The 13,224-nt window shown below is 36.7% G+C and overlaps 1 protein-coding gene across 4 annotated transcripts in view; it reads right to left on the bottom strand.

Moving 5' to 3' along the window:
• Positions 1-652: 652 nt before the first annotated feature.
• The window catches only part of LOC137937742 (uncharacterized), a 31,829-nt gene continuing 19,257 nt past the window's right edge, over positions 653-13,224 (bottom strand). Inside the window, exons 3-9 of one of the 4 annotated variants that reach the window (XM_068782896.1) lie at positions 4,365-4,754; positions 4,198-4,280; positions 2,485-4,110; positions 2,261-2,373; positions 2,070-2,161; positions 1,399-1,474; positions 653-1,015 (exon numbers count right to left, since the gene is read on the bottom strand). In XM_068782896.1, the coding sequence (XP_068638997.1) occupies positions 2,364-2,373; positions 2,485-3,602 (1,128 nt within the window). In that variant the 5' untranslated portion in view covers positions 3,603-4,110; positions 4,198-4,280; positions 4,365-4,754 and the 3' untranslated portion in view covers positions 653-1,015; positions 1,399-1,474; positions 2,070-2,161; positions 2,261-2,363. Of the gene's footprint in view, positions 1,016-1,398; positions 1,475-2,069; positions 2,162-2,260; positions 2,374-2,484; positions 4,111-4,197; positions 4,755-13,224 lie in introns of all 4 variants that reach the window. The other 3 variants (XM_068782895.1, XM_068782897.1, XR_011109645.1) reach the window with 3 other exon arrangements.

Raw genomic sequence — 13,224 nt, forward strand, 5'->3', positions numbered from 1 at the left:
TAATTTTTTTTAAAATAAAAAAATCAAATACATTTTTTATTACCTAATATCTACAATATTGGATATTTATCTAAGATCTCTTTAGGAAAAATAATAAATTTTATGTCTCGAAGCCAAAAATAGAAAAAGCCAAAATTATTAATAATTTTGATTACAAAGTAATTAGATTTTTTAATTAATTATTTGATAAATAAATTTTAAATTCTACTTGAAATCATGATAAATCTAACAAAAACCTATAGAAATGAAAATAATATGATTAATCATGTTAATATATTAATTAATATATTATTAAATTATTTTCAAGCAAGTATTTTTAAACTAAATCATCAATATTTATAAAGAGAGGCTTTTTTTACTTGCATACGGAGAAAAGAATATTTATAAAATAAAATTTATTGGATAAATAATAAAAGGGTAAATTAATAAATATTTACAAAATATTTATATTTTTATTTATGTTACTTTTTTATAAAAGAATAAAATAGTAAAATATATACTTAATTATAATTACCACCCTTAGCGAATCAAACCTGCAAATTGACCTGAATTTAGCAAAGTCGATGAAGGTTAAAAAATTGAACAGAACAACAGACCGGATTGCGTCCTTTTTAAGGATCGGAAAATGTCAAATACTATTCATCCTTTTGAACTGCCATGACTGACCGAATCACATTTGCAAGTTAGGCCAGTTGGGTTAATTGAATCAGAAAACAGTGCATTCCATTCAGAAACAAAACCCAATCCACTGTTATTTTGAGCATTTTAACTCACTAATAGGCATAAACTGTCTCCCATTATATTAGACTTCAGTTGTAAAGGTTACCATCCTTGGTACATAATTTTTTTTTCTGAATAGAGTTCTTCAGCCCAGTAGTCTGTTCTTCAACTCTGGTTGCTGCCATGAGTAGCCAAATCAGCAGCCATTTTAGAAGCCTTCATTAGAGCACCAGAAACCCAAAGGGCACCGGAGGAGAAGTAACTACTTTTGATTCTGGTCTACAATGGTTGCTCCCTACACAACAAAGTAGACAAAACTTCGGTAACAAAATAAAGTATATCAGATGTTCAACTAGATTACTCCCTCATAGAACTAAAAAGAATGAAAGCAAGGTTTAAAGCGGTCTCATTGAACTACTGAAAGAAGTAGATGAATAAAACAGTTGATAGCATAGGAGAATCAAAAGCTAGCCTTTTCTTGATCATTAGAGAAGTGACTAGCCATAAGTGACTAGCCAACATGCCTTTCATGAACTCAAGAAATTGGATTGCTAGAAAAGACTACCCTCGATAGAAACCATATAAAACAAGAAATTGTGAAACTACAACAAACTTCAGTTACACAAATGAACTAATACAGGAAAGAAGATTTCTCTCAAAAGAGCACAAAAAGCTTACAGTGAGCAAGACAGCAGTTTCCAAGGCATGAGGATCCCTAAATGTTACATAAGCAATACAGGCATAGGCTCCTGACCTGTTCACCAACAAATCATCACACTGATCAGGAACCACTAGAAGGAAGCATCTGATAATACTACAAAAGAAACCAGGGATACTCTGCATCCACGATCCTCTCAGATCTTACAAACTTCAAACTATACCTGCCAAATGCCATGTTACAAATTCAATGGTAGTTATGCAAGCTAACAACCATGGCCCCTGCCACCAAGTGCCCTCTCCTATATTTTGCTACACCATGCAGTATTTTGACAATTCATTTAGATTCCTCTTCCGAGTGGACTGAAACATATAGAAGTAACAAAACTACCCACAAAACATTTCTAATTTTCTTATTGATTGGTTCACAGCTTTGCTGCAAATACAACCAAGGCTCAACTGGTTCTCAGAGTTGTCAATCTTTTAGTCCCAAGACACATAGTCACATAAATGGAATGTAGACAGAAAATTAAGGATATTTCATTCATCACCAAAATGATCCATTTCAGGTGAAATGTTAGTTTGCAAACAACAAGAAAGTTATCTCATTACTGCAACTCTGTTCATTACACTTCAGTTTAACATTATGCTCCTGTCATCTATATCGGAAAAGTCTTCTGCCAAACTCTTACCTGTTGGACAAGTTCTACAAACGAATCCGGAGGACCCATCCGATCCGAGCTTTTGATTGATTATTTCCAGATGGGGAGATCAAATCTTCAACCTACGTGAAATGAGAAAAAATAAACCTTAATACATTCAACTAAGTACTCTATATGTTGAAATGAAACAAAAAGTACAGAGGAAACGATAAAATCATTACCAGTCTTTACACGAATGGTGAATCCATCAGGAAACTCAACCACTGACGTGCCCTCATCTTCAAACGAGGGCTTTTACCAAATGAGCACAAACCACAACTTCCACTAAGAACAGCTACAAAATATAAAATTTTAAAATGACTGATTAATACATATAGAATACCAAAATATAAAAGGCAATTATCAATAGTAATATTTAAATTTCACGAGTAATGAAAATATTCACCTTGGATTGCTACTTCTTGGAGCGTTAACTGGCAGGTTTCGACATGTTCTAGAGTTATGCCCCGATTGTTTACATCTCCATAGTGATTCCATACATATTATTCTAATACTGACGTACATAACATACTTTGCTGTATCCATCTTATTTTTTAGAGAAGCATCAACAGAGGGAATACAGAACGATGTCATCTTTCCTGCAAATTCATGTCTTTTCACAAAATATTTATTCAATCTATAAAAGGTTGATGCCACCAATGCCTGAATTGGAAGACTTCTCGCACCTTTCAGAACATTATTAAAGCATTCAGACATATTGGTGGTCAACACACCAAAGCGTACATTGCCATCGGGTGCCAATGACCAAAACTCAGGACTCAATTGTCCTTCTGTCAATAATTCTTTTGCTCTCTCACTTTGCTGCTCAATCAACTCCATCGTAAGATCAAAATCAGTAATATTTGTCTTCTTTGCTACAGACCATATGAGAGCACTCAATGTTTCATTTTTGAACGTCTTCTTGAAATTGGCAACTAAATGACGTAAACAAAAACGATGATAACATTCAGGAGGTGGAAATTGTTTCTGGACCACCCTTATTAAACCCTTTTGACGATCTGTCAGAGTGAATGGTTTTGTTCCTTTAATAACAAAACGATCTAGACAAGGTAAACACCATTCCCAAGTGTCTTGATTTTCTGATTCAACAATAGCAAAAACTAGAGGAAAAATACCACCGTTCCCAGCAAGAGTAATAGCAATCAACAGACATCCAGGATACTTCCCATATAAATGTGTTCCATCAACACTAATAAGGGGTCTACAGTATTGGAATCCTGCAATGGATGACACAAAATCCCAAAAAACACACTTAAACATCCTTTCATGGCCAAATTCTTCACAACACAGTATATATTCATTAACTGGATTCGCCTCTTTTATTGCATCTAAAAACCGTGACAAAAGATTATATGGTTCATCCCAATCACCATAAATTGCTTTTATAGCCTTACATTTTGCTCTCCATGCTTTCCCATACTTGATAGAGATATAATATTTATCTTTTATGATCAGCCGTATATCATTAGGACTTGAAGTAAAATTCACCCTCACTATTGGCATAATGACTTTACAAATGAAAGATAATGTACACACTTTGTGACGAATGATACTATTAACACATGTGTGATCTCCACCATACTTTCTTATCTTAAATTGACGAATCCTTCAATCACATGATGCAAAAACACTCCAAGGGCATCCATCTACACAACATTAAATTTTATAATCATAACTTCTAGACCTCAATGTCTCATACTCAACATGTCTTTCAATCGAGTATTTTCTCAAAAAATATATCATTTGGGTCTTATCCTCAAATATTTGACCCACGCTAATATTATTTGATGTTGAGTCTAAAATATTTATTATTCTAGAATCATCTTTGATACATCTAGTATTGACTTCCCAGGCATCTTCATATATATCCAGGTACCCAATTGCATCTATTGTTTCAACTTTGTTACTATGAACTCCGGTTTCAAATATCTCATATCCTTCCCCTTCAATATCTTCTAAACCAATATCACTATCATCACTAATACTATCACTCTCATCATCAGTAACAACCCTGAATAAACACAACAATAAACATAAAAATCCGAATAGGGATAACATAAATTTCACACATTTAACAACAAAAGGGTAAAAAAATTACATGGGAGAAGATGTTCTACACTCAGATAGTGATGCAATAGACAAGGGGTTCAAAAACCCCACTTCACGCCCTTGTTTATACACCTATATAGATAATAGTTTGTACTTAAAAACAAGTCGTGTAAACTTAACAATTCATATCATAAATATACGAACATAAATACTTACTCCTGTGTACATGGTAATTCTTGTTCTTGGGGATAGAATGTTTCACCAATAAAGTTTTGATTGCTCGTACCTTCCCTTCCATGGGCTCAACCATAGATCGATTATTTGAAACCATCACAAATAATTGAGTCAAATCATAATCATTTTGCATATGTAAGAAAACAAAAACCCCATCAAAAAATGGAATTTTGGCCTTAATAAACATTTGATGAGTATCACCATCCCACCCCGTGAGTTCGTACATCATTACTAAGAACTCGCTAAACTTAGTCGAAACCGCAATCATTATCATTCGTGATTGACCTCCATCATAACTATCAAAATATCCAGACTTCTCCTTCAATTATCCATTGTATCGACAGAAGAACCCAACCACTGACGCCATATAATCTATAAAACAACATAAATTAGTAAGAGTTTATTTATACAAAAAAATATCTAAGTTCTAATTTTTATGATTAGTCTTAACAATGCAAAAACACACATAAGTCTAAATTCACCGAACACCCCTGGTAGAGCCCCATATGACTTCGCAGTCACTACGAACCGTACCTCGTCAATGATGCGGGTCGGGTTTTGTTGGCTAATGGACGCCCGTGCAGGCGACTCAACCTAGTTTGAACTGGACCCAACCTACTCTTAATCAGACTCTCTACCCATCCCTAGGGACACATGGAAACTCAATAAAACATAGACAAAAAAATAATTCCATAGAACTTCAAAATTATTCAACATTTAAAAATTAATCCAACTAATTCTATAACAGATAACTAGTCCTAACAATGCAAAAACACACCTAAGTCCAAATTTACTGAACAACCCTGGTAGAGCCCCATACGAATTCGCAGTCACTACGAACCGTACCTCGTCAGTGATGGGGGTCGGGTTTCGTTGGCTAATGGACGCCCGTGCAGGTGACTCAACCCACTTTCTATTACCCAACCTACTCTTAATCAAAATTTGTACCCATCCTAGTAACTAGGGCAAACATAAGAAAACATACACAAAACAAAAAAACCCTTGTGGTGGATATTTATAACACCCAAAGCTCCTCACCACATGGCATAATCATTCCATGACACTTCAAATTTATTTAACAACTAGCAACTACAAATCTTATCTCAAGTAAACTGCAACTTCATAAATCAGAAAATTAAATGAAATTAACTAAAATTAAACTAGCAACTTCAAAAAATACAATATTCAATGGCAAAGGAATCCATAAACTAAAATACAGAAAATCCATAAACTAAAGTTAAACTTTACAATAATTTTAATTTATCTGCAATCGACAGTAAACAGTGAATCACAAAAAATCAATACAATAATTAAACAGTAAATCACAAAAAAAGTCAATACAGTAATTAAACAGCAAATCACAAAAAAAATCAATACAGTAATTAAACACAGCAATTAGATTGAATAAACAAAAACGCTAAAAAATCACCCTACTAAATCGGTTTCTGAAATTCAAATCCGGGTTTGGAGGGTGAGTAGGGCTCCAATTTTGAGAGAAGAGGCGGCGAGAGAGTGAAATAATAGGGTAATAAGAGAGGGGGTCCTGAGAGGAAATTATAGGGTTCGATTTTGAGAAAGGGACGGCGAGAGGATGAACAGAGGGGAGCGGAAAAGAAAATGAGAGATGAGGCTGAGACAAAGAGAGCAGATGATGGGGGGTGTGGGGGGGGGCGGGGGGTCGAGGGCTAGGCCGAGCGGCACCAGCGGCTAGAGGAGAAAGATCGAGGAAGAGAGATTTTTGAGAAAAAAACAAACAAGTGAGGGCTTAGTGGCACAATATGACAGGGCAAAATAACGACGTGGCAGCTTATATGGCAAATGACATGGTAAAATAATGGCGTGGCAGCCGACGTGTTGATCTATGTTTAATGTATTGATGATGTGGCGACACAAGCAGTCAAAGCTTACGCGTTGTTTTTGACTGCACACATGCAGTGGACTGGTCAAAGTTGGGTATTTGTGAAAATATTTTGATGATGTCGTCGTTTTTCAAAATAAGTTATTTTAAATGGTTGTTTTTGTGAAATTCCCTTTGTTTTTTGCCGTACCCTTATGATTGTTATGGTCATAGTTAGTAGTTTAATTCTTACTGCTTTCATAGTGTTAAAAAAAAAAAACTTTTTATGCTTATTTTGTTTATAACCTTAGTTATAGTTGTGATTGCAAAAATATACATGTATTCTGCAATTCTGTATAATATTTTACACATAGATTAGTTTTCTATACCCAGACAATAGTTTTCTATACCCCATTGGTATACCTAATGCCCCTTTAGACTCTTCAGAATCAGATGAAGACTTAATCTTAGATACAGAAGAAAACCTCCACATACATGGTCTTGGTATACAGGATTAGACAGTAATCCTTGTTTTAAACGTGCCTGATATCCTAGAAAGAAAAATAGAGCCAAATGTAATCTATGTAATTTATGTTTTTTAGAAGCTTGCATACCTTGCCTTAAGCTCTTTGGAATAGAACCAGTAGACAACACTATCCACAACAGATTACATAATACTAAACTAGAAATCATGGCTAGAAAATTTGAAAATTGTGAAGCAGAAAGAAAAACAATGTTTACTACAGAATTTATGGCTTTCTTACCAAAGAATTCCCAAAGACCAAAAATATTTCTTAACCAGTATTAACGGGCTTTCAGAATATTTTTCCCAGAAAAAGAAAAGTTTTAATTTCTATGTAGTTTCCAAGGTCAATACTCCAGGAGTCTTCCACTCTTGGACAAAAGTTATCGCAAGTATCCAGAATTTCAAAAGACCTATTTACTAAGGTTTTAACAATTTGCAAGAAGCCTTAGAAGTAGCTAAATTAACCATAGGAACCAATTATTAGATAGCCCCCTCTTTGAGACATATGAGAGAAGACCAAGTATCCTCTGGTGTTGCCAAGGATAACAAGAGAATTCTATTTTGTGACCACTGTGAGACTTTGTCAAAGAACCATTCAAAGACTAAATGAAAAGAGAAGACTTCTAGATGAGAAAAATGATTTCCAGAAAGAGTATATTCAAAAATTAGAAGAAGAGAACAGAAGGCTTGAGGCCAAGGCAACAGGTACTATTTGTACCAAGATCCCCTCACTAACTAGTCCGGCTCAAATAGTAGCCGGTAAAGACTTATCAAGTCCGTTGACGGCTGGGCATTTGCCAAAAATGCCAGAGAAGACAAAAGAAAAAGAAAAAAAATACACAGATCCAGAAGAAATCAAGAAAATGATGAAAGAATATTTTGAAGAATTTATAAATGACTAAGGCTATTCAAAGACAGAGACATCTAGCAAGAAAGGCTTTACTCCAACTCAAAGCCTCCAGTGTTATTCACAAGAAGATGAAAACTACGACTATGATTCAGAAGCCACTCAGAATCTCACTACCCTAGACGAAAAATGATATGAAGACAAAAAGACAAAAGCAAAATCATAAATAAAAAAGAGACTAGATAGAAAAGACATAAAAATACGAAGATAAGATTACAAAGAGAGGATAGAAAAGAAGACTATTTTCAAAAAGACCATTACTACGAAGAACAATCTGACAAAACCATGGTTTCTACTCATGGTCTTAACACACAGTTCAAGAAAAGACAAAGACTACTCCAAAGATCAAGACTTTCCAAAAGACAACTAATCCAAAGTTCAAAACTTTCCAAAAGACAACACTAATCCATGGTTTCAGCCCATGGTTTCTACACACCGTTTGAGAAGATTCCCCTGGTTTTTCTAGCACATGGTTTTTAGCCCATGGTTTTTAGAACCCATGACTTTTTATGTACTTTTAGCCCATGGTTTACTTTTGTAAAGTTTGCCTTTGGCCCACGGTTTTAGAAAACCATGACTTTTGTAATTTTGTTTTTTAGCTGATGGACAACCAAGGCCACACACCGAGAAGATATTTGGATAACCTACTTTGACGATGGGGCCCAAAGCGCACCCGGATGAGGAATCCAATGTCTCCATGAGATGGCCAAAGTTGTCTATATATAGCTATTTGTACAAATGAAAATTTATGAATGAAAGAGTGAACTTCAGCTTGATTCCCATGGCTTCTTCTTTCTCCATCCTGAAACTCTCCTAAACTCGTTGACTGCAACTATTTCAAAAGTAAGTTTTCTTCTTTTAATTTCCACAGTTTAGGGGTCTTCCCGAAGGGAACTCCTTAAACTTTTCTGTTGAGATCTATAATGATTTTCCCTTACATCGAATCCATCTCAAGCGCTTAGAAAAAGCATTGTGTAACCCTCTGAAGTTGCACGGTGCAGAGTTTCGACTTATGCCCGTTGTTGTCCACAGAGACGTTAGGGCTTCTTGAGTTTTAGGAACGTAGACGGAGCCCGTGGCTGAAGCTATATACTAGGGAAGCACACACCTCTGTACGTCTTGAGTGTCTGAAAATTGTGGGAAATCAGACAAAGATCTAAACAGTAAATGTTTATGGAGTTGCCCTGGAAGTTTTGCAATTTGATTTTCCGCCCGACTCTTTAGTGTCTATCTTTTCAAGCTGAAAACTTCTAGGTGAGGGCTAAGCCCTGACAGACGCCTCTGCTGAGCCAAGCATCACTCCCGGAAGCCACAACACCAATGTACCTTACTTTTATGTTTATTTGGCTTGCATATAACTTAATTAAACAATTTTCTAGAATAGTCCTACTTTTCTTACCCATTTCCTATATCTACTTTGCCCTGTTTTATAAAGCCTTGTATTACGGAAGAAGATTTAAAATATAGGAACTTATTTTAGCATCCTGTTCTTAGGAATAATAGTCTTAAAGTTATTTGGGTACTTTGTCTTTCCTTCCAGAACAATTAGTAGACATTTTAGACTCTTATATATTTCTAACTGCCAATATTATAGTAAGAATCTTAGACGCATGATATTTGTTTTTATAGCTCTAGCAATAGTTATCTTTAACCTCTGCATATTTAGTTTTGTCTGTTTTACTTTATCATTATATTCCTATAGAAGATTCGTAGAAACCCCAAGACAAATCTTAATACCCAGAAGACAAAAGGCCACAAAGATCTTTAAATACTCCAGATTAAGTAGTACCCCCTCCAATTTGGTATCAGACTCTTCAGGAAAGTAGTACCACAAATGAAACAAGAAAGTTTATTCTTGTAAGTTCTTTTTGGGTTAAATCTTCTAACATGTCTATCTCTGTTTAGAAAAGGATTTCTACTTTTGGATCTTCTGATAAAGTATTTTTTTTTTTAAATTTTTTTTGTGTCTTCTAGGCTTAGGGCTTGAATCTTTTAAGCCATAAGCTTGAGTTGTAAAAATCTGTTAGTCATCTCCTTTGAGTTGTCTTTGTATCTGAATATCCGTACATTTTTCTTGAAGGATAGTCATTATGAACTTAGTTCTTTGTCCTATAGAATAGACTGATCTAGGGTTGGCTGTTTCTACATTTTACCATTTATCATAAATTTCTTTTCCTAAGGCTCCTGGAAGTTTCCTGAATAATTTTCTGAATAGTTTTTTTTTTTTAATTTTTTTATCACGATAAAAGCGGTAAGAGTAAGGCTTACAAAAACAACAACAACTATAATTAAGAGTATGATCATAGCAAGATAGACAATAGGGGGGTTAGTCAACTTGAGGGACGAGATGATCTTCAACCGCATAACGCCCTTTAACACTTGGAAGTCGTTAGTGGAGCACAGATAAAGCTTCATCTCGATGAGGGGGATGAAGGGGTCCTTCATCTCCACGGTTTAATTTCCTTCAACATCTTGAAGAATGCCTTGTTTGATCTTCTTTGAGTTGAAGGACACGCAACGCTGGCTTTTTCCCCCCTCCTCACATCCCCTGATAGATGCCATATTCTGACATGAGAACTAGGTTAATTATAATAGAATAACCTTCATAATTGTGTTATAGGTGGTTACTTATCGGTTTTCAAATGAAATGAGCATTTATTAAATTTGGCATTAATCACTGTCGATATTGCATATTTCTCTCTCCTGAATTATATTTCATTATTTTTTAGTCTTATTTCTTCCCGAAATGCTTTTTATAGATTCAATTATGGAATTTCAAGAGAATTTGGGTGGAGAAGAAAATATTTACCAAAATGCCCTTAGTGAAATGGAAGTAATTTCTAGGGCAAATCGTTTTAAAATAAGAAAAATCATATTTAAAGGAAAGGGAAGCGTCGAACGAAGGGGGTCGAAGGAGCGTGAAGAGAAAACAGAAACAGAGACCAAAACAGAGGTTTTTTTGACCGAAAATAGGGGAGGACCCGAGAGGAGTTCCCCACCGTCGTTCGCCGGGCCAATACCTTCCGCCGCGCCACCGTCGTCCACCGAGAACAAACCCGAGGAGAGCTCAAGAGAGTCTCCGTCGAGGTGAGTTCGACAGTCGTCGCTCGCCAGACCGAGAAGTGATCCGAGAGGGCTTCTCCGGTGCAACTTCCGCTTTTCGACCATCCTCCGGCGTCGGTTACGTATTTCCGACCATTCCCGGAGCTATTCCGACTCTAACCGAGACTCGAGAGAGCCAGTTAGAGAACGTCAGCTCTGTTTCGTTCTTTGCCGGACGTTCCCTCCATCCGTCGGCTTCCAACCTTCGTCACCGGCGTCGTCTCTACCTCCGGCCACTCACTCTTGCCAACCTGAAGCCATTGATTTCTGGAAATTGCAACACCCGTGAGAACGAGTTGCTGCCCGAGCGAGAGGAGGAAGAAGGGGAGTAATTCGTCATTATTGAATTTAGTTTTTATATGGTTTGAACTTAGGTTTTGAATGTTAATTGAATCTGATTGATAATTAATATTTATTTAAGATTTGCTTTCTGGATATTTGATTAAATTAGCTAATTAGGTTAGGATTATAATTGAGGTTGGATTTTGGTATTTTAATCCGATTTCTGTCTTTCACTCTATGCGCCCGAGAGGGGCTAGACGTAAGGATTGAGAAATCGGATTCGTGACTACGTGGCGCTCGAGAGAGGCATGAATCACGGTAAAATCCAGAGTTGATAATTTTAGCATCATCACAATAGGAAATGGATTCTCTGCATTCTATTGTAATCCGCTCTTTGTCATTAACTCTAGGTGCCCGAGAAGGGCTAGACGCAAGGATTGAGAATCCGGATTCGTGGTTACGTGGCGCTCGAGAGACACAAATCACGGTAAAATCCAGAGTTGACGTTTCTTGTTGTGCAAGTAGTTAATTAGATTATTGCTTGATAATTTAGGATATAATTAGTGTTTAGTTCAGATTAATTCATCATATTTGGTTAGGCTAGTTGACTGAAGAATACACAGAATTCAATCCTCCCTGTGGATATGACCCTCGCTTACTGCTAGATTACATGAACAATTTGTACGCTTGCGAGGTATTAAAGCCGATGTATTCAGAGTTGATAATTTTAGCATCATCACAATAGGAAATGGATTCTCTGCATTCTATTGTAATCCGCTCTTTGTCATTAACTCTAGGTGCCCGAGAAGGGCTAGACGCAAGGATTGAGAATCCGGATTCGTGGTTACGTGGCGCTCGAGAGACACAAATCACGGTAAAATCCAGAGTTGACGTTTCTTGTTGTGCAAGTAGTTAATTAGATTATTGCTTGATAATTTAGGATATAATTAGTGTTTAGTTCAGATTAATTCATCATATTTGGTTAGGCTAGTTGACTGAAGAATACACAGAATTCAATCCTCCCTGTGGATATGACCCTCGCTTACTGCTAGATTACATGAACAATTTGTACGCTTGCGAAGTATTAAAGCCGATGTAACTAAAATTCTACATCACCCCCCCCCCCTTCATCTCGATGCAGGGGATGAAGGGGTCCTTCATCTCCACGGTTTAATTCCTTCAACATCTTGAAGAAGGCTTTGTTTGATCTTCTTTGAGTTGAAGGACACGCAACGCTGGCTTTTTGCCCCCTCTCCTTGCACCCCCCCCCCCCCCCCCCCCCCCACGCGCGTCGTCAGTTCTCGTTTTTTCTTCCTCTCTCCCGCTCTCGTCTCTCTGTGCCCCCGACGCCGTTGTTGCCATAAAATCGATAGGATTTTCGTCTCCGGCCACCGTCTCACAGCTCCCTCTCGTCTCCAGCCTCATCTCTCGGTCTTCTCTCGGCCTCGCCCTCTCTCTCGCACCCCCTCTCTCGAACTCGCTCTCTCTCTCTTATCCCTCCCGACCTCCCTTTGTCTTCTCCCTCTCCTCCTTTTCGGCCTCCCACTCCATTCTCTCTCTGGCTATTCTCCTTTCCCCCGAAAATACCTTCCGATTTCGTTTGATTTCCTCATTTCCATTTTGATTTTCTTCGATTTTGGACATTTGGGCATCGATTGCTTAATTTTTACTTCGATTAGGCATCGATTTCACCCTTCGGCTTCGGTTTTCCCCAAATTTCAGAAGGTATGCCTAAACCCCATTTTTTCATTAAATTAGTGTTTTATTTGATTTAAATTTATTTTCAGTGCCTAATTGGGGATTATTTGTGCATTATTGTGGGATTTAGGGTTACGGTTTATAGTCTAAATTCTTGATTCATGTATGGATTATTTTTAGGGTTTGCTGCTCGGTATTTAAGGGTCATGTAATTAGGGTTTAGGGTTATGGATTTAGGGTATTTTAGGGATTAGGGTTTTGTGTTTTTAAGCTCTAGGGTTTTTTGGGTTTAGGGTTTGGAATTAGGGTGTAAGGTTTAGGGTTTAGTGCTTTTAAGGTATTAAGTTCTGGAATTAGTGTTTAGAGTTTAGAAGATGATAGGGTTTAGAGTTTCATGGTTTAGGTTTTTTTTTATGGTTTGTGTTTCCGTGACGGGTAAAGGTTTTCCGATAAAGTTTTTTCCATGAGGACCGTCTCGGATTTAGATTAT

The sequence above is a fragment of the Aristolochia californica genome, unplaced genomic scaffold, assembly GCF_029961685.1.
Source record: "Aristolochia californica isolate CCGP_79_NKW_82.1479 unplaced genomic scaffold, dmAriCali1.0.hap1 SCAF_7, whole genome shotgun sequence".
Lineage (NCBI taxonomy): Eukaryota > Viridiplantae > Streptophyta > Magnoliopsida > Piperales > Aristolochiaceae > Aristolochia > Aristolochia californica.